Source organism: Aythya marila (genome assembly GCF_965140915.1).
Source record: "Aythya marila genome assembly, chromosome: 10".
Taxonomy (NCBI): domain Eukaryota; kingdom Metazoa; phylum Chordata; class Aves; order Anseriformes; family Anatidae; genus Aythya; species Aythya marila.
Genome location: NC_139051.1, coordinates 3,732,959 through 3,755,470, shown reverse-complemented (window position 1 = coordinate 3,755,470; position 22,512 = coordinate 3,732,959). Strand labels below are relative to the sequence as shown.

Genomic DNA, 22,512 nt, shown 5'->3' with positions numbered 1-22,512 from the left:
ACTTAGAATAACAGAATGAATACTTCTGAATTTACTTTTTATCATCAGATCAGGACAGATGTGGCCATCAGATCTTGTAAACTCACTACTGCAAGTGGGCATAACCTCTTCATTATGGATCTGCACTTGGTCCAAAACCTCCTTCACCACTGACTTCAGCTGGCCACAACTCCTGCCCTAGAGGAGATCAAATTCCCTGGGCAATATGCCTGTACTTTCAGGCCAGGATTTGTCTTTTGATTTTTGTCAGCTTTTAAAATACTGTCCTACTATCTTTGGGCTACTTTACTTAAAGACAATTTCCTTTGGGAAAGGACTAGCATGGTTTGAAATGTTGTGACTTAAAGTTAACTTATTGGGTACTGTATCAACAATGGATATAAACAAAGGCATTTATTGTTTTAGCATCTGTTTGATGGTGTATGTATATAGTTATTCCCATAGCACTACTTTTCCTGGCAAAAGATGTACATCATCTGATTGCCTGAGAATATGAATGACTAAGTGTGATTATTAGTCCAGTGGCAGAAAGCATTGAGACCTTTCCCAAGACCTCCATTTACAGCCTTAATTTGCATTCTCCTACAAAGATAAGTAAATTCTACCATGGTTTATTGCTTCATTGACAGCTCACTTTAATTAAGTAGCCATGATAATTGCATTTCTTCCTGAAACTGCTGGAACTTTCTAAGTACTTAAAAGCTTTTGAGCTTATGGTTTTTTTTTTTTTCAACCCTTTTTTAAAGGGGGGGAATTAAAGCGTTGCAATCGGACAAAAATAAGCAGAATGGGCCAGACTGCAATCCTTGTTCATATGGAACAGAACCTCAGGGTATGGAATAAACCAATAGTAAAGAAATTATTTTTAGAGTCAACTGTTACTCAGGGCAAAGGGACAGAATTGGGGATACATGTATCATCTTGGCCCTTACTGTGGGATTTTGGTTCCTTTGTTCTATAAAGCTATTCACATTATAACTCATTATGCAAAAAGAAGCATGAAGCCTCATCAAGAGACCAGTATTGGCCAAGAGCAAGTCACGCAAACACAGAGGAGACTGTCAGGGATGCTATTTATCCTGATTTCTTGGCTTATGCATGAAATTCATTTCATCCCAACAGAAGCTTCTCAGCATCTCCATGAGCTTCCCAGCCCCCCAAACTTCCCTATTTCTGCATGAGCCACGTTACTAAAATGCTTCTCATAAATCTAATGAATTCAGGTATCTAACTGCAACAGAGTCTGTGGAAAAGAAGCCAGGAAAACCGTAGCTGAAATGCACAGCATCAGCCCAGTGAAAGTAGCCTCTAATCATCTATAAAACGTGGAGATTTGCTAGGCCTGACAGGAGGCTAACATATTATCTATCACTCCCTGACACCCCTGCTCATTCCTATGTTTATTACTTGCTTCGAGTCAGCAGCTCTGAAAGTCTGCAAAAGTCTTCTGCAATGTGAAATCCATACGGAGGGCAAACAAACTTGCTTTTTGGTGAATGTGACGCAAAGCGAGACAGTATTTTAATTACCAGCAGGGGGTAAAACTGGCTAAAACTGAAAGAAAAGGTTCCAGTTGCTAGAGGAAGGTTTGTAATAGAAACAGCAATTCCCCTGCCGCAGAGGGAGCTGCCTACAAAGCAAGAGAAAAGAGGGAGGCCAAAATGAAGGGAAAACAATGAAAGGTTATATTAAAAAAAAAAAAAAAAAGGCATCGGTATGTACTGGCTTCTTCAGATACAGGAAGGAATCAGAGTTGGCTGTGTGAACTTTTAGATTAAAACAAGAGTTGCTAGCAGGACATTTATCAACTGTAACTGCATCTGAAGACTGCTTGTTGCTTTGTTCCAAAATATTTGATGCTTACCACTGCTGAGGAAATGCTTTTAGAAGCTAGCTGGTCTTGTGTCTGCGTTATGAAAGGTGCCAAAACTTTTACTGTGAAACAAGAGCTAGGGGTTCTTAACAAACCAGCAGGAAAAGGCAAGTCCTACTGGCAAAGAAAATGGGAAAATGCAAACGTAAAAATTGAATTTATGTAATTTTCATTGCAAGCTTGTGGTTAAAGCAACTGCTTCAGCTCAAGTGGGGAAAGGGATCTAAGTGGTACAAGGCAGTGACGGTGCCCTTGTGAAGTGCAGGTCCCAGGGCTCCCTTGCCTGAGAGCTTGCCCATTATTTTTAGCAACATCTCATATTCTGTGACATTACCATTGCCTTGTTCACATTTGGGATGAACTAAGCTTTAAAGACTTTGCAGTCCTTTCAAAGAACACTGAATGATTTAATTCTTTCTAACTATAGACATGAGATTTCCTTAACACTTGCAATATATGAATGTTAGCCTTAATTCCAAGTGCGCTAAAGGAGAGACAAAAATATGCAGTCAGTGAGGTCTCCTCATAAAACAAAGATTTCATTTTTTGTAAGAAATCTGCATCAGGAAAAGCACTGTACAGGAAAGGGGGTTATTTCTCCTTAGGTTTTGGCAAATGATTATAAACTTCTATGCCCAGTATAGGCTTAGAGGCTTCTGTAAGTCCATCAGGAGTTTCTTTAAAAAGAAATAAAGCACTTAAAAGTTGGTGAGAGAGTTGTGGTGTCAAAGTTCTTGTTCGGTGTGACTGCACTGCACCAGTGTGCCTGCCCTATGCCCAGCGGGGTCAGCAGAAAGTCCCATTGTGGAGGAAGGGTGCAAAGCCATGCTCTTGGCCACGCTTATCCATTACCCAGTGGGTTAGCCCACATCTTTGCATGGAGCAGCACGCCGTCTGCTTTGGGATCAGTTCCCCTTCTACGCTCCGCAGCAGCCTGCATAAGCAGTACCACGCTGCTGCACTAGCTCAGCATTTAATTTTTTTTCCCCTTTTTTGCTAGAGGGAAAACCAATTAGCCAGAAAACAATGGTCCATTTCCACATGCCACACAGGAAGAGTAATTTAAACTTCCAACTGTTCTGTATTTGTGGATCAGGTTAAATACTCTGGGATTTCCAGCGAATTAAATGGGACCCGGACTGAGCCAACAGTCTGTGTTCGGTTTACATCTGTTATGGCCATAGGAGTCTTTTCTGAGTCTTTTCTTTCTATTATCTTCCCCTTGTCAAACCACAGTGTATCTCCATCTGACTCTCAGAAATACCACTAGCCCTAAAAAGCCACAATTTCCGCAACAAAATATTTCTTTGAACGACTTGAGGCTGACATTAGCTTTTGACCATGACATGCCCTGTTATTGATGAACACTAATAGTTTGAGTAGCAATAAATAAATCACCCTATTTATTCATGGGCTTAACTCAGGAAAGCTCTGCCTAGGGCTCGTTACTATTTACGGCCAGATTTCAGTCTTAAAAAGAGAAGACTGTTAAAGGAAAGAAGAAAAAGATTTTTGTTTAGAAATGAAGTTAGAGAAATATACTTCACAGAGAACACTGCAAGGGAGGGGATCAGATGATCTCTTTGTGTGCTTCTTTAGAAGGAAAAAAGTTATGCAATTCCAAGCAGTCATGTGGTATGGCAGCTGCTAAAGTTACTGCTAATTTTTATTAGAGCTGGCCAGAGCCAGAGAAAGGTCTGCTTTATAAGCAAGACCTTTTAAGAAATAAACCAAGTCTTCCTGAGCTGGGAAGCCTGCAGAACTGAGAGAGATGAAAAAACACTAAATTCTTTTTTTCAAATGATTTAGGAAATATTTTCACTCTCCCTTCCTGTTGCTGGTTTCTTTCTCATGTTCATCCAATCAATCAAACAAATGTTTACTAGTTTTCAGCTCAAATTCCTGCTCAGAGCCATGGCCCAGAAGGACTATTCATAGGTACAATGTGTTCGTGCTTTTATCCTCCCACGGAGGGAGCTGACCCTACTCTGAGCACAGGGCTTGGGCTGGATGAGCTGCGGAGGTCCTCTCCAGCCTCAGCCATTCCCTGCTCCTGGGAGGCGAGATATCACTCGGTGATAAAATTGAAGATGAGGCTTCAAAATTACCCATATCCCTGTGATATTTTATAGGGCTGGGTTCCTGTGGGTCACCTCTTCAAAAATCTGTGCATAAATTGAAGGGGAGTGTGGGCCAGACCTGATCACCAGAGCTTTTACTTGCTGTCGGTGTTGCACACTTGTCCAAAAGTTACCAGGATTTTGGCAGAAAGAAAAGACTAAAGACAAATGTTTCCAGATAAAACTCATTACAATTAAAAGACCAGTCATGCCTCTTCATATGTCATCTAAACCCAGTTTAAACAGGATAAATTTAGTACTGCTAGTAAATGAATCATAAGTAAACTGTGGATAGTATACCGGGGTTCTGGATGCTAACTCTAAAAACCTTGCAAGTTCTGTAGTTGCACTTCGTAGTGGAATATAAAATAGTAAAATTACACTATTTTAAATACCAAAACATCATGTGAAAAGCAGTCAACAATGTTGGGATTAGTATCACAATGCTGGTAAGTTGTCATCTTTTAGTGCTTAAAGCACAAAAGCGCAGTTACTTGTGAACAGTTTTAAATTTTTCATGGTGTAAATGAGTAAGAGGGAACAAAACTAAAACCATACCTCATATTGGAAGATGTTTTGTTTAATATCAAGCAGTAATAGTCTTATTTAGACACTACAAATGCCATTGTTCAGAAGCAGCTTTGTGCTGTATTTGTTCCCAGAACTGATTCCAGGATTTTATTTCATTTTCCATAATGTATATGTGGGGGAAAAAGAGGAAATGTGGTACTGTGAAAAACAGACAAGTGAGGCTTGCAGGTGAGACAGGCAGGTTTGCATGAAGCAATCTTCTGAAGAAAAATCCCACAACCAGTACAAACTGGGCTAGAGCTGCAGGATCGGCAGCTCTCGATTCAGGGTTCTTGGGAGGATCTGGTCAAATCTGGTCACCCTCACGCATCCTGCTTTATTCATTTTTGCTGGACAAATTCCATTTTTCTTTTAATTCCAAATGAATAGTTATACAAATTTTACTTAAGTGCATTTTGAATGGCAATGGTCTGAGCTGGCTTTTTTTCTAGTTCATTTGCTCTCACTTTGTGCCTATCTTTTAGTACAATTGACATGGTAATGTACTACATGTGTCCTAAATTAGGGATGATTGCATCGGATTGCTCAATTATTGCGATATGAACAAAATGTGTGAAAATAGTTGATAGGACATTCTGTGTGTTTTCTCTAAAAAGACTCAGCGCATTCAGAAATCTAAAAATAAAATTTAACAGTTAATCATAATGGTTTGGCTTCAAATGTGGAAAACCGAGCAGGAGATGATTTGAAATGCGAAAAATTGTACCGCATGTGAAAAGATTAAATTGTCTCATTGTTATATGCTCTATGTGCATGCTTTTAAAAGAGTAGTTGTTGGAGTTTGACATGTTGCTGCGTGCTTAGCTGAAGAGAATACGAAATGGCTATATTTCACTTCAAAAGGGGTGATTGCTTATAAGACCAAAATCTTGATCTCTCAAGTTGTATTCTCTCCTTGGTGCACATGTCCTGGCCCAACATGGGTGTGCAGCATCACCGTGGCTCCTGCAGCCCACGAGGTGACACTCCAGGCTTGTCTCCAGTGAGATGTTACTGGGGTGAAACCACCCCAAGCATGGATTGGTTTACTGGGAAATGGGAAATACGACTTGGGGAGAATGGAGGAGCTGCTTGGCAAGTCTTGTGATCCACAATATTTGAGTTTCTCATGTGAGTCCAGAGGTGTGAAAGGCCTGAGAGTTATCAGAGCTCTTTGCATTTCCTTTCTGAGTCCTGATCCTTGCAATACTGAGCAAGTTAATAACCAGAGCAAAAAAAAAAATGTAGGGCATGGGGCAGGTGCTGTACAATCTGGGCCTTACGCTGTTTGGTTTTTAAAGTGTTATGAAAAGGTACCATAGTGCTTTTGTTTTTATTAAAGGTGGAAAGGGGCATGGATGCTGTAATCCTGTTAAAGTGTGACACAGAGGGGGGTCTATTCCTGAGTTTAGGGAACTTTTTTTTTTTTTTTGATAATTTAAGCTTAGGGTCAGCATGCTGTGGGTTTCTAGTGACAGGAAGGCAATAAAATGGTGGGGATACCTGAGGGGAACATGCAGGACTTTTTCAGAGGTTACAACGTGAAATGTGCTTAGAACTATAGCTCTGCTTCAGTGAAGAGACAGGGCCCAGAGGTCCCTAAGACTAGGAACAGTTGCTAATTTCTTTGCAGCACTTCAGATTTTCATCCCCTCGGATGGATTTATCTTTTGTTGTTGTCTGGGGGAAGGACAGCGGTGCAGTATTTAGCATAAATGTCTGTTACACCTCTTCAGTTCACTGTTTGCTGTCTGGTCATCCCCCTGCTTCCCCACCTCCCTGCCACAGCTCAGGCTGGAGAGCTGGTGTGGAATCAAGCAAAAGCATTCGAGATGAAAAAATGCAGTGATAACCAAGATCTTCTGTTTTCATTTACATTTTCCTCTTAAGCTGATTATTACTCTGTTTTAGCAGTGACCAAGCTGCAAGACCTATGTTTTAGCACAGACGTAACGCTGCTTCGTGATACCATTAACAGATAGGGACAAAGGACTTGGAAAATCTTCCATAAGTACGATCTCCAAAAAAAGCTGGCTTTGCTACAGCTGTACTCACTGCCCCGTTGTGTTCCCTCTCCACAAATTCTCCACTGTTCTTGCATGTCCTGGCAGGAACACGAACATTCAATTTTAAGTTGCTGTCTGAAAACGTTTTCTTCCAGAAAATTAATTACCAAGTAAGTGTATGTATCTGTATAGTAAATCTTGTTTGCAGAGCTGAACTCTGCCGTTCACAACAATGAAAAAAATTCTGTTTAACCTCTGTCTATGACAGTTCAGTATGATTTTTGTAAGTAGCTATAGGCATAGATTTATCATATTAAAGCTGGTGTGATTTTTAAAAATCACTCACCAGCAAATGAAAAATTGTTTGGTTAATAATTTTATTTACTAATTATTTGTGGAAGCCTCCTGTGAGCAGTGATAAGTTGAGCTGGGTGTACTGCTTAGGGATAACTGCAGGCTAGCAAGAAAGCTGGGCAGGCAACACAGACTCAGTCCAGAGACTCAACCACGTTGAAAAACTAGACCCCATCCCATACCAGCAGACCCCATGAAATGTTTCTCCATTTACTCCATTTCAAAGCAGCAGATCTTCCTTAGCATCTATATTTCACTGACACGGAAACGTATGCCACACTCCTGTGAGTGCTCCTCTCCTTGCCCTTCCTGCCTGGCCGATGTGCTTTCTCTGTGCAGACTTGGCTTTTTGGAGGCTGTGCTGTTAACTCAGAAACCATGCGTGGGTTGCCAAAAAACCACCTCACGTGAGCAGAAAGTGGCTCTGCTAAAGCAGCCTCTATGCTACGGGGCAAACAGAATCCAGAGCAAATTGTAAACTTTAATTGCAAGTATATAGGAGAACATTTGCTAAAAAGTTTCATTGTTCCTATGTGTAACCTGTGAAGAAATCCGTGTAATAGAAAAGCAGCCTATAATTTGTAGCAAATGAGCGTGCTTTGGGGAAAATCAATCAAATGCACTAAGACATGTTCTCAACTCCTAAACTAATGATCCTTCCTGTGAGCAGCATGAAACACTGGGCAAGTCCCAGGTGGCATAAATCCTGGAGGTTTCAGTGCAGCTATGACAGTTTATACTACCTCAACAGTACCGTAATTGTACTTAAAATGTTTTAAGGTGGCAAGCAGTCAGCATTTCAAAAGTCTCCTTCTTTCTAAACAGTCCCGAAGCTAAACAAACAAGTTTACTAGTTAGTGAGAAAAGAATGCCATATTTAATTTATAACCTTTCAGAGCTGATGTGCTTAAAAATAAAAACTCTGGAAATCTAATTTTGTCTTAAGAAATGCCAGGCAGCTGCGTAGAGGAGTCATTCATGTCTGGGACTTGAACCAACTTCTGTTATAAGGGGAAATTAGGACCATTTTGTTACCCTGACAAAAATGTAATCTGTGAGAACAGTAATTCCTCTGCATTAAAATCAATAGTTTCAGCATGTTTCTAATACAGTGATTTGTTACGGAGCATCTTAACAATAATTCAGTGAATTACTAGTAATGGATTAAATCAGCTGTTTGCTTTGAAGTCAGAGCAGTGCATGAAAAACCTGCAGTCGAATCAGAGAAAATCTCATAATATCATTACTTTGCTTCTACAGTAATTGTGAAAGACCTGGAAACAGACATAGGTATGAAGCATTGGTTTACATAAAGCAATAATGAATAGACTGAGATCTGAGTCTTTAACCCTGACCTGACAAGAACTTCTCAAGATATTCTCAAGATATTTTCCTGTATACCTCAGACTACCCATTTGCAAAATATGGATAATATTAAAAAACAGCGAAGGGAAATAATTAATGGTTAACAGCCATAATGCATTCTTCATAGTCCTACATAAACACTAAATATATTTATTATTTAACAGATTTAGTAAAATGAAGTACAAGGGAAAAAGATTTTATTTCTGTTGCGTGCTTTGCAGGCTGAGTAGCACGAACCACGCATCATTCATCTTGATGATGTATGTCATTTCACAGTAGGAACACACCTCACAGTGGCACTGCTTATGTTAGTGATATACAAAGGGCCAAAAAAAAATGCTTTCACTGAAAATTCAAGACAATTCTTAAACTTGATTTACTTTTTTTGCATTTAACCTTTTAAAAGGTATAAAGCAGAAAATCCAAACCCACACTAGAGTGGGAAAATATGTTTAAAAACTGTCTCAGACATAATTCAAAGTTTATCTCAGTATCAATTTGTCAGGGGGATTGAATTTGCAAGCAGCATTTGTTATCAGCTATAAACAGCACTATGTGTCTAAATTTTACACTGCCTAATCCTGCTAAGTAATAAGAAATGTTTTGACAGTTTTGAAAATGAAAAACAATGCTTTTATTTTATACGTGCTCCAAAATGCATCTACTGTAAGATCTGAGCGAAATGTTTTCAAAAGGAAATCAAATAATTTACATTTCACTGCATTTTAAGTTCACTGTCATGGATTCTGGAATGCTCAATGTTATGATGTTATGCTCAGCAACTTATACTGGAATAAGAGTTCTTTGTGAAAGGGTCTATTTAAAATCACACTGGTGATACTTACAACTGTAATAATATATGAGCAAGTCGCGTATGTCCCTGATAGCCAAACTCTGTTCTAGATATTTATCTTTCTTTACCATCTTTCATGCTTCTCAAAGCAAATGTGACCACTAGTATGCTCTAATCTCTATGTTGAATTCCATCTGAGTCCACAGTTAAACCTGTATCTGTAAATGAGTCTGGCAATTCAACTGAAAAATCAAATATGGGTTGAAGTTTCCTTTTGGAAAGGCAATAAAAACATCTGCCTCTAGAAGGATGTTATGATTGAACATCACCTAATTTTCATCTAGAAAATGTACAGGATATTTCAATTAACTAATATAATAGTATGATAAAGCTGATTTAAATGCCATGGTGCAGGAGGTATCCTCTTTTTCCTTACCTGGAATAAAGTTAAAATACAGTGCAATAAACACAAATTGCACAGAGTACAGAATGAAACAGTTCTTTTCAGGTCCTGATGTCCCCAGTGCATGTATTTTTAGGGCTTTGTAATATCTCAGTTAGAACACAGAGAGAGTACTCCACAGAGGGAACCAGAACACATCAGCTGGGCACCATGCAGAGATTTGCTTCAAGATGACATTTCTAATCCAAACTCATGCTCCCAAGGTCAACAATTCCATAATAATTTTGCTAATTTTTCATCAGTATTTAGCAGATATTTAAATGTGAGAAGAGTGCATATGAAAATTAATTTGTGTCAGCATAACAAGAGTTGTCAACACAGGTTCCTGCACAAGGCTTCTTGCTACCTTTGGTGTGCTATAAACAGGATACATTCCCCTTGTGTCTCTACTCTGGACTTTTCTGCTATATTAAAATGTAAATGAATTGAGGGAAAAAGCCTGCACAAATGCTACTCATAAAGGCACCACAGCACTCAAGAAGAGGCACAGCATGAAATCCCACCCTGTCTGCTTTCTTCTGTGTTCTTCTTGGGTTCCTACTGGCCAATACAGCACAGCAGTATTTAGCTGCTTGGCCTGCCCTGTGCTACCACTGCCAAATGCTGAACTTGTGGAAAAATGGAGCAAAGAAAAGCAGTAAGGAGGGAGGTCCCTCGCAAGAGAGCAGATGCTGTAGAGCTCGTGGAGGTCAGCCGTCCCTGTTCTCCCCTGCCAAATCCTACCGACAAAATGCTGCACGCCTGCAGTTCCAGCCTGAGTTACAGCGCTCGTTCTCAAGCAGACTGAGCTGAGCTTGCATAACGAGACCAAGCCATCTCCTAACTTTGGGCTATTTGATTTTTCCAAAGTTTTGTTTTTCATGGCTGTTTCAATTGTGTGACCAAACACTGCTTCAAAAACAGATGTCAGCTTCTCAAATATGCTTTAGGGAAATGTATGCCTATGGGAAAATTTTTCAGTTCAAACAAAATTGCATAGTTCTCACAAAATTGTCCAGACCTCTTCAGAATTATGTTATATCATATATAGTCTAAGCAACTCTGGATCACTTCAGCTCAGCTTCTTATCTTTTTATAGTTGTGCTACTGTGGCTCCACTCTTTTCCTTATGAAGAAACTTAATTAATATTTTATATCCTTACTAAATTGTGAATACAATTTACCATAACAGTACAGAAAATAGCAAATACACATTGTCTCCTGCCAACAGAAAATCCTTAACAGCTGTTTATTGCTCATTTGCAAAACATAAGAGCAATGGAATTCCATTACTTAGAGAAACTGGCTGTTCCATGATATCCTTGGCAACAAACACTGCACTTATCTTTTTGAACAATAGACTCTCAAAGCTTCCCCAGCCTACAAAAATAAGGCAGTGAAGAATACTTTTCCTAACTGTAAAATGCTAAACAATGGAAACTGACTCACAATCAGCTGCCTTTCATGAAAACTAACCTTTCCTTCTCTTTCAAAAAAAGAAATTTACTCACTGCAAATTACGACAAACATTTCAAGCAACCATCTCTTTCACAGAAAGGACTTTTTATTGAGGTCAAGACTGGCAAAATGAGAAGCAATTCAGGCTGCAATCTGAATAATAGAAGGACTTACAAACAACATTATGGGAGTTATTCGGACAGGTTTACAATAAACCCTATGGAAACTTCAGAGTAGATTTTTGTCTAACTGTTCAAAACATTTATTTTCCTTGGTCTTAGAAACCAAGATAAATAAAATCATGGTTTACGCTACAGCTATTTCACATATGGTTTTAACTAAATAACTTACAAGTTTCCAATAGCTTTAAAAAGAAATATCTATGGCATACCAGATAGATGCTAGCTCCTCAGAAAGTCAGGACATGCACATACCATCCATAATCTGGTTTCTATATTTAGGTAAGGACTATACCTAAAGCCATAAAGGTCAGCACTGAGTCAAGTCAAGCATATTTTAACAGGCATGTCTTCTAGACAGTGTTTACCACGGTGCATTTCTCCCAAACCCACACTAAAACATCATGCCATTTGAAGACCTGACACGGAACTCATACTATTAAAAGAGACTGGACAGTGTATTCGCATACCTCAATAATCCTGTCGTGAATTTGCAGCCCTCCTTCCTTAGCAGCAGGCCCCGTGTCGACTATTTTCGATACAAAAATTCCTTCGCTGGATGAACCGTCTTGATTGTCCTTTAGGGAGGAAAAGAAAAATATAATATTGTACCTTGAACTAACTCTAATTTTCCCTCAGCTAAAACTTGTCTGTGTCATAACAGTGTATGCAATTTAGAAGAAATATTCGTAGGGATGTTTTAATATGGGGTTATTTGTGCTAATGAGAACACCTGATACTCCCATTCTGAAAAATTGTACAACCAGGAACGGACTTTCATTAGGTTCATTAGCTGCATGGTAATCATTTTCCTCTGACTTAGGCCAGTTCAGTAGTAACTGTCATTATAATTATTCTTAATGTAAAACCCAGTGAGACAGCAGCCTGCTTGCACATCAAACGTAAGGCAACAGTGCATTTTTATTTTTAGCTGCACAGCTCTTCCTCTGGGGGCTTACAAACAAAACTGTGGAAATCAAATTCTACCTAACAAGGGGTCTCCAGATTCTGTGTACTGCGAAATCAGCTTCTATCGGTGCAGAACCGTGTCTCAGAAAAGTAATTGAAAGACGTTAACTATAAAGAATAACTTTCAAGTGAATTTACTAGGCATAAATCGTGATTAATGTCACATTTCCAAGAGGCCAAGAAGTACTTCTGAATACTTTCTAAATTACTAGGACAAGGTATAATCCACTCCTTCATCTAATTAAAGTCATATGCAGCAGCCCTGGCCAACAAGAATCAAGAAAAAATACATTAGTGAGTGTGTGGTGCAGGAAACATCTGCTGAAATCGTGGAATTCAAAAGTAGGTTGGTTAAGTTACATCCCTTCACCTGCACACAGGGCTGCCTAATCTTGGGTGGAGAGGAGAGTAATGTTTTCCTAATGAACTGTAAAGGGCTCAAAGCTGTGGGTCCTGAACTCGTGCGCTATCTTCAAAGCGGAATGGTCTGAGGAGGAGATACCAAAGGGTTCCCCGTTTGGGGAGTTACACTCCACCTACATCAGTGTTCCTAGAGGTGGCCACATGTAAGATTAAATGTGTTGTGAGGGAAGAGACAGTACAGACGTAACAGCCATCGTACACATCCAATACAACTCTGACCATAAAATTTGCTCTGAAAGAATCCCAAGAGAACCAAATGCTTGTCAGCAGCATTTTTCCTCTAAGTGTTGACCTACGTGCTTTTCCCAACTGGAAAGGGCAAACATATTTTAACAATTAACATACCACGCATGGTCGGCCACCAATAATATTAAATCCAAGCGAGCCTGAGTCACGATGGAGGACAAGAGTCAGCGCTTTGGTTTCCTCGCCCTGCAAAGAACAGATAAACGTATTCAAAACATTTGTGCGCATCGGTGAGCAGGGCAGATAACACTTCCATGCGGGTCTGCTGGGTTGCTTTGTTACTTTCTTTTCCCATGAAGTTTGGAGAAAAACCACATCTGTGGGAGCGCTCCGGCCTCCGCCGTGGTGTGCCTCTGCAAAAGCCGCCCTCTGAGATTTATGCGTATTTTTTATTGAGATCCACAGAGACACTTAACAGCAACAGAAGATATTTATATGCAATGCTGTTCCTGCAACTACTTGACCCAGTCATACGTGATGTGTTATGTAAAATACTCCATGTTTCCAGTAGTCGGATTCTTGACTTTTCCAGTGCTTGAGGGTGTCTGAAGGACTGCATTTTTGTTGTTTCTCTCCAGTGCTAGCTGCAGTACATTGTTTGAGAAAGTATCAGATATGAACTGCTATACAACAGCAATTCTCTGGTGAGTTTTAGAAAACAGCTTTAAAGAAAACTGCTACAAATTCTGTAAAAGGCCTGTGATGCTAATGGCTATCCACAGTGCCTGCTGTGAAGAGATTCGTAATACATTTTTCTTTGGAAAAAAACGACCAGCAAATTTGAAACTAGCAAAACAGAAATCCTCCACGACTGAAAATCATTATGGTAATTCCCTAAAAGATGAAATTCCACAGTGAAGAGTTGTCTGATTAGGCAAAAAATGCACCACAAAGACAGACAGGACAGATGGGTAATACTGGAGCAGCTGTGCTCTGTTATCCTGCCCTACCCAAGCTTGCTCCTAACTGCACATTTGCTCATGTAGAGTACAACTTCTATAAAAACGTACACAAAATATCCTTTGTGACACTGTGATGCTACTCAAGGTCTGTAAGTTTCACAAAAGTTAACAAAGTTAACTAAGTAAATTAACAACGTTTAGTGCATGCACTGTTCAATACAACTAAATCCTCACAATACGCTAATTTCAATCGCAATCAGGTGGCTGTCATTCATCACACTACACCACAAAACTATACAACAGTGCACGTGGTGCATCTACAGATCTCTATGAACAATGCTACCTCCATTTTTTTTTTTTTCTTTTATGGAAAGGGTGAAAAAGTTATGAACACAAGAAAGTTTGAGGAAGTTATCTTACGAGTCTGGTTTTCATAACTGATTAATGACAAAAATTACAACAGTTACACTGTAATTTGGTGCAGATGTTTCTAGTTTGTGCATTTTTCTTCTAACGTATCAATTTGAAGTTGCCAGTCAAATACTAATGTCAATTAAACTCATCAAGAATGTTGAAGTGATCCTGGATTACTGAATTACTCTTAGATTTGGGGGTGATAACAAAGAACAGTTCCCTCCCAGCGTAAACCAGCAGAGCCCCACTGACCGCATGCCCAAGGCTCCACCACAGGGCTGCTGCCCCAGTGGCCTGAAATTTTGGGTTGCAATTTTCTTGTCAGTTTGTGATCTTATCTATCCTGTAGGTCCCATAAGCAGACTTGGACCTGTTACAGAGAAATAGGAATGTGTTCCAGCCAATTTTATTTGACTTTGCCTACACTCTGCACTAGTAAGGATCAGGTACCCAGAGGAGGCCTGGAAGATGAAGTAAAGGCTATTGCCCTGCAAGTCGTCAAACCCAGACGTCAGGCAGGATTTCAAGGAGCAGATTTCCAGTCCTGGGAGGCCACTTTCAGGGCCTGGTAATTCAGCATTTAAAGGACAAGGACATGCTGCTGTCACTGTTGGCTTCCTCTGTTAGGCCTTTTTAAGAAGACAAATCAATTAGAACAATCAAGAAACAATTTCAATGTTGCTCTCAAGACACCTTCCGTAATTAAAGCTGAATGCTTTCATTAAAGCTTCCTTACATGGCTCTGATTTGATGGCGTACGCCTAGCAGAACCATTATTAAAGCAGGTAAGCTTGAACCAGTCAAAGGTTGTGGGAAAAACCCACCCTAACGCAGTGCCTTTCTGAAGTACTCCTGAAAAATGACCACAGGGGTTTTAAGAAACTTTCCAGTCCATCCTGACAGGTCTGTGTGCTGTCTCCATCCTCTCTGGGGCTGCAGAGTGGCGTTGCAGAGCACAGCCCCACGTCACTGCCCAGCGATAACTCCGCCATCTGGGCTACCTCACCCAGGCACAGGGCAGGCAGCGGTGCTCCAATGTTTGGGAACTTTTGTAGATTCATGCCTTGGGCTCTGCCTTTCTTTTCTCCTCTGCTGTATCTAGTGCCTCAGAGCAGCAACCATCAAGCAGTGAGGAACTGGAGACGCCGCGGCCTGCACCTAGCCCTGCCCCACACCTGGCTCTGCAGCAAACCTGGGGGTTACCGGCACGGTGTGTTCCCGCAGCCGAGTAGCACTCTTACAGGTAATTCTTGAGATGAGTGTGCTTGCCAGCTGGGTAAATCTGCCTTTTGCTTCCTCGATTGGAAGGCTGATCTGTTTGGTAATCACGTGGCAAAGCCGCGCTGCCTGTTCCAGGAAGCACTTCAGCTCCTTGTTTATTGACCGAAGCCCAGCTGAGCCTGGTTGGGGACAGCCTGAGAAAAAATGCAATCTTGTTTTAAAGGGCTTCGTTTGGCTTTTATGCAATCAGAACTTGTGTTGCCCCCTCCATGGAGGCATTAAACCTCGGGTCCTAAACACCAGATCGTGAACTGGCTCCCGTATCTGTCTGATGTATTTACTGGAAGTCTGTCCCTGCCTTTGGTCATCAGGAAAGCAGAAGGGCCTAAGACCAGACTTCCGAAGATCTTGCTTTGGCAGGCCTTAAAGCCTTTACTCGCCCTTTGTAGACTGACATCTGTACAGTTTAAAATGCCATCCTGAGAGCAGACATTGCCATGTACAGCCTTTACATCGCGCTGTGCCGTCTGCTCCCCCTGAGCTGGAACCAGCTCCATAAATTGGTTTTGATTCCCCCCTACTCACTTCTTCCCGAAGGACTTTGATGGCTGTGTACATAAAGGACCGACTAGATCGGCTTATCAATAGGTGTGAACAGTGGTATGTTTCAGCAAGGATTAAGCATTGTTTGAATAGCATGAGGTTTTTCTTGCTTATTTAGACTTTGATGTTTCAGGATTGACAGGGCTGATCAAAGGCAATACTAATTTTGAGAAAGACACACTGCCTTCCCTACCACTCCCTCCTCAAGCTTGCCCACAATAAGCCTCACCTCTCAACCAAGGAGTAAAGTTACCCTCTAAATAAACCTTCAGATTCGTCTTTTGGAACTAGCATGGATCAGACATCCAGTAAATACACTGTAAAATTAAAGCATTCCCTCAGTGGCTAAGAAGATGGGGAAGAGTACACATGGAAAACGCAACTGGAATCACTTAATGCAAATCTAGCTATTTAATGGACTTACAAAATTGTGAGGTATTTTCAGATAACTCTCTCTGTGTGTATAAAATATATATTTTATGTGTGTCTTTATATAGTTGTGGCAGTGTTATAAACTCACTTCAGAAATGGGAGATGGAAGCACAGAAAAGCGAAGTGATTCATCTGGTACCACAAAGGGAGTCTATGCTAAAACAAATCCAGACCTGGCTTTCCAAAATTGCTCAAAAACAGTTGCCCCAGCCAAAAGACCACAAGTTTGGGTCCTTCGTGATGGAAATGGCCTGACATCCATCACTATCATGTTTCCCCCGTACCTAAGCATTTAAACAGAACTGTAAGTGGGCACTTTGTCTGTTTTGACTAGGGTATACGCCCTCTGATTTATTCTAGACTGGCTCTACGTCTGCAGCAACAAGCAACCACCCATCAGGTAAGTGAGAAGATCCTTTTTCTTTGCCTACCGAGAAGCCAGAACATCCTACGGTGAGTTCTGGAATCATCACATGTAGCCAGAAAACTCAGTTCATTAGTGCCAGGTCTGTGTTTTAACAGGGAACAAACAATTACAGTTTTTAACAGAACCTACGAAGCATGAATATCGATGACGGTAAAATAACGATAGCAATGGCGCTGCACGCTTTGAATAAGCGATCACTTCTGAAATTGAAATCTGTTATTCTGTATTACCATATGTGTAATCCCGGCATTGAGAGACCTAATCCTTAGGCAAGCACATAACGCCCCGCTGAGTGTTTATAATCCGCATCCTGCACCGCACAGCCTGTGCGAGTGCCTCTGAGAAAATAACCCCTGAGTAAAAACTTGGAAGCCAGCCACATCCCCAAATTGGTAAAGCATCCCCTGCGCTAGGTGATTACCAAGGGTCTTTTAAAAAAACTCTCTGGTGCACAAAGATGCAAGTTTCCTGATTGTAGTTCTCTGGGAGCTGGGCAGACTAAAGCTGTTGGTGTTGGAAAGCTGCCCGAAATGCTGTGAAAGACATGTAATTGATTGACCGCTAGACCACAAGGCTGTGGTGACATGACACCTTCCAGCTTTCTTCAGATCAGGCACTGCCTCAGAAAGCTGCATAACAGCCTTTTGTAACGCGGCTGGAAACCAGTGCAGGCGTCTTGGGCAGCTGTGTCCATAAATTTGATAAAAAGTAGGGCTGGAAATTATCTTCCCTGCACGCTTGCTACGTTTTGTAGCAGTGCCTTTCGTGCTAAAGCGTGCTCAGCTGCTATTACGAAGCCAAATAACGCAAACCAACCCCAGCCACCAACAGAGGTGTGCTGTTGGCATCAGGTCAGAGGTGAGGAGGGGGAGATGCAGGGGGTGATTCTGTCACACCCAGCATTGAAGTCAGAGCAGTATTGGCAGTATTGGGATACTTTCTGCTTGGAGCTAGCAGAACACGGTGAGTTGTGTGGCCCTGTGTTTCTTTAAGGGAAAAATAAGAGAGAAAACTTAAGTTTTGTTTCCTTTACATAGCTTTTGGAGCCCCAGCCTTTCTCGAGGTGTGCCTATAGATGTCTGACAGTCTCAGGCCCTCTAATGCTGCTGGGTCTGTGCTGGCACAGTCCAGGTCATGGGGAGGACTCCAAATGTCTTCATTTAAGAGAGAATTGGCTTCCAGCACTGCCCTCGCTGGGGAGCCTCATCCCAGTCAGAACTCGGTGCCACGACAGCTCTGCCTTTTGGTTCTGGCCACTTTATAAACACTTTATTTCAGACTGCCTGAAATCAAGGCAGTTTTTCTCCTCCTGAACTGTGTAAAGAACCCAGCGCAGGTCTGGAAAAAACGCCAAGCATGAGACGGGTGCCTCGCACCACGACGTGGCTGCTCCGGAGCCTGAAATGGCTGGCGGGGGGCATGGGGGACCCCACAAGGGTGGTTTGGGGGACGTGGAGGCACAGCCTCACCCGACGGGACCGCGGGGAGCCCCCTCCAGCCCCGCGAGGCCCCCTGAGGGAGCGCGCGGCCCCTCGGGGAGCCTCTGCACCTCGCCCCTCGGTATCGCGACAGGGCGGGCGGGCTCCCCGACATCACCCCCTTCACCCCCCCTCCTCCGGCTCGTCCCCCCCTTACCTTGCCGGGCGAAGCGGCGCGGGCGCGGGCCAGGGCGTCGAGGCGGGCGCTGTACTGCGTGAAGCGCTTCTGGTAGCGCAGCGCCGTCACCTGCAGCTCCAGCTGCGCCGCCGCCAGTCGCGACAGCAGCGACTGCTCCCGCTTGCCGGCTCGCAGCGCCTCCTTCTTCAGCGCCTTCTCCAGCGCCGCCGCCCGCGCCTGCAGCGCGGCGCCGTGGGCTCGCAGGGCCCGCAGGCAGCCGTGGCCGCCGGCCCGGCGCTCGCCGTGGGTGAGCACCAAGCCGCAGCCCTGCTCGCACAGCCCGGCCGGCCTGGCCTCGCAGCGCTCCCGCATGTGCTGCTCCACGTCGCGCAGGTTGAGCACCTGGCGGCAGCCGCGGTTGCGGCACTTGGCCGGCGAGAAGTCGCACGTCTCGGCGTGCTCGCCCAGCTGCTGCAGCGGCACCACCGCCTCGCAGCCCCGCGCGTGGTTGTCGCACTTGATGTCCAGCTTGAGGATGAGGCTCTTGAGGGGCAGGACGTGGTTGAGCTCCTTGGTGGAGATGCGCTGGCAGTTGACGGGGCAGCTGCCCTGCTGCACCACCCAGGGCAGCACGCAGCCGGCGCAGAACACATGGCCGCAGGGGGTGGTCAGCGGGTCCTCCAGCACCTTGTTGCACAGGTTGCACTTGAAGTCGGGGTCCACGTCCCCGCTGAAGCGATCCAGCTCGAACCCCATCCTCCTTCCGCTCCGCCGGGAAGCGAGCGGAGAGATGCACGGGCGTGAGCCCGCCCGAAGCGGCACGGGGCGAAGCGCAGAACCCGCGGCAGCCCCGGCACAAAGCTCAAAGCCCCGGCACAGCCCCGGCACAGCGCCCTGCCCGCAGCCCCGCTGCCCCCGCCGCTCCCGGGCAGCGCCCGGCCCGGCCCCGCCGCTGCCGCCGCCGCCGCGCTCCCGGGCGCCGCCTGCGCAAAGCCCCGCCCCGCCCCGCAAAGCCCCGCCCCATCGAGGCCACACCCACCGGAGCCCCGCCCCTCGAGGCCCCTCCCCGCCGGGCCCCTCCCACCTCCGCGCCTCCCCCCCCCTTCCCGTAGCGGATCACCTCACGACTTGGCTGCGCACAGCTTTAAGGGGGTTTTGCCCGTTTTTAAAAGAATTATGGCAGAATTGGGGATTAAAGTTGTCGGTTAGCTGCATCTGGACACCACGCACAGCCCCTGGCCGTGGCGCCGACACTCCCTCTCGCTGTGGGACTTGCTGGTTATGGGGCCACGTTTGTTGGGTACGAGCGGTGCCCGGGTGTCCTCCGTGTGCTCCCCAAGCCTTGGGGACAAAACATCAGTGTTTGTGCCACAGCGCCACATCCTGCACCCCTCACCTGGCCGCACGCCGCTCTCCTGGGCACCCACGCTCTGGTGGCCATAGCCAGGGCGCCCGTTCCTCTCTGTGGTCCTACATGAGGCTGAGCATATGAGAGCACTCTCTGTGGACACCTCGTCTGAAATAAAGCCCCAGGCCACACGGGCTGAGGGTGCACGGAGAGATCTGAGTGCTGCAACCCATCAAGCCTCTGTCTGTGGCTTGTGTGACGGGGCAATCCGTCAGTGCAGCGGGGAGATACCTGCTCTGGGTTGGAGCCCCTTGTGACCACCGTCACACCACCCCTGTTACATGAGCATATAAAGAGCCTCTGGTGCTCAGGAGCATGCTGGAGTACCTAGCAATGATAATACGGTGCTGTCTTCAACGATAGCTGACGCAGGTGAGGCTTAGTGATTCAGATCTGTTGGTACAGGATCCCTGAGGCCATTCCTGTTGGAGTCAGAGGCAGAGCTTCCACCGATTCCAGTGAGTGACACCAGTACCGGTGTCCTCACGCTATTCGGAGCCCTACAAATATTTGGATGGAAAATACAGGCGAGACCTCTCATAACGTTTTCATTTGAAGTCATGGCTAGGCAGCTGCTGCGCTGAGTCCTGTGACAGGCTTTAATGGGATGTTTATGGAGGAATTGATTATTTACAAATGAAACATGATGGAAGCCTTTGAAGGCCTCTGCAGTGCAGTTGGGCAGGGGTTGGGAACACTGACAGGGAACCGAAGTTCCCCTCTCCCTGCTGCCACTATCCACGGGAGGAGGCACAAATGGAGCCTTCCCTGCTGGAGGCACATTGCAGTTCCCCCTTGGAAAAAAGAAATTTTAAGAAGCAGTCTCTCCGCAGGAGCCTTTAATGTTATTTTCAAAGGCTGAGGTTTGAAACTGAAAGGCACTTTGGTTTCCAGGGTATTGCCAACGGGGCTGAAATTACATTGCCACAGCCAAGGAAGGTAAATCGTGTTTAGTCAGCTCTCCTGTCACCAGGGCTCTGCCTCTTAACTTTGCTGGCCTGTCATAGACAGGGTAAGGGCACATCATTTTTGCACTTTGCTATATAGCATGGACACAATGACAACTCTGGAAGGTCTGCAAAACTCTTTTTTTTTTATTTTTTTAGCAGGTTTCATTCAGTCTGCATTTTTTCTGCTGCTATGTTTTTTTACATCAGTTTACCTTTAAAAAAGTAGAAACCAAATAAACCCACCTCAATCCTTTCTTTTTACTGCTGGTGGAAATATAAGCTTGCATTAATAGAAGAGCTGGTGAGAGAGGACCAAACGAGATGTCAGTCTTACAATGGTAGAGCACAGTCAGCATCACCCACTGTATAGATGCTGCGTAATGATAACGACTGAGATGACACTCTCATAAAGTATTTGGCAAGAGGGTAGACTCTGCCTTGGCAGTTGAGCTAGGATTTCACGGTACAAGCTGAAGGTTGATGGAACAATAGAGCGGATGCTTAGAAGGTAATCATAGACCAGCAACAGATCACGCTGCCCCAAAAATTTGAATCAATCACCATCTTTCAGAAGGAGTGTTTGAGTAAGAAGTAAAAGATAGCACCCAGCAGAAACACAAACATCCTTTCCTGCAGTTCTATACGTACTTTTGTGGAGCTGATTAGCAGCTACTTACCTGCCTCAGAGATCTGGCTGTTCTCAGACAGGTAGGTGAAAGACTGGCATCATCTGAGCCAATCTCATAACTTGCTTTCTCCTCCTCATCTCTTCACCTAGCTAAGGTCATAGTAATGTTTGTATTTTATTTATGAATGATACACAGACAAGGCCCAGAAGAATGCTAGCTATGAGAACCCGTTCCTAAATTAAAATGGAAAGAGAGAAATACAAGATAATGCTCTTATTTCTGGGGCTTTTTAGGAAATGCGTTCAATCAGTCATGTTCAGTGCTCTCCGTCCACATCATTATCTTAACTCACCACTACCATATCTGAGAGTTTTGAAGTTATTTATTGTCCTTTTTGTTATGAACACTCCTCTGTGTGGTGAGGGAGAATTAGCTGTGTTCTAATGGCTTTTTTTTCTGGGCCATTCTTCACTTGATGTTGAGCTAGCTTTGGTGAGCAGTTGCTTTTTATGTGCAAGTCTGTGATCTGAGTACATGACCGAGGCCCAGATGTGGCTGCTGCTTGCCTGAAGCTGCACAATGATTCCAAATTTCAGCGGAGGATACATCCCAGAAAGCATCCAGTTCTGTGCTCTGGCCTGTGACCACAAATTCTGCATCTTTGAAATTCCCCAGCAACACAAAAACGTGCAGCAGGTATCAAATTATGATGTAGACACCACATTCAGTACTATATAATTTCTTTGTCTTTTCCTCCCTTATTTGAACATTTAGAGAGAGAGAACTGTCATTATATATGCCTAATTCCCTTTCACACATCTTACACGCTGTAGCTAATGATAATGTTTAAATCCAGCCTGTAGTTAACTCGATGGTAATGGGTGGGACATAAAACACAAGCTGTAATTAAAAGGCATGTTCTGGAGGAGTTTGTGCAGTGAGTGCAGCGGTAGTGGAGATCAGCCAGCATCTCGGAGAATGGGTGTCCTGGAGTACTAGTGATTGCTCAGCATCTTTTCCTTTTCTTCCATGCTCACGGATGTTGTGAACCTGCCAGGTAGAACTAACGCGTGGCATTTTGCATGGGTGTGTTTTGGACCGATTGAAGTGGCAAATCCAAGAGCATTTCTAC

General features: G+C 43.8%; 1 protein-coding gene across 2 annotated transcripts in view; it reads right to left on the bottom strand.

Moving 5' to 3' along the window:
• PDZRN3 (PDZ domain containing ring finger 3) overlaps window positions 1–19,336 on the bottom strand; it is a 129,426-nt gene extending 110,090 nt beyond the window's left edge. For both annotated transcript variants that reach the window (XM_082768370.1, XM_082768369.1), the window contains exons 1-3: window positions 18,433–19,336; window positions 12,898–12,984; window positions 11,631–11,738 (exon numbers count right to left, since the gene is read on the bottom strand). In XM_082768370.1, coding sequence (XP_082624496.1) covers window positions 11,631–11,738; window positions 12,898–12,984; window positions 18,433–19,149 — 912 coding nt within the window. In that variant the 5' untranslated portion in view covers window positions 19,150–19,336. The remainder of the gene's footprint in view (window positions 1–11,630; window positions 11,739–12,897; window positions 12,985–18,432) is intronic.
• Window positions 19,337–22,512: the final 3,176 nt, after the last annotated feature.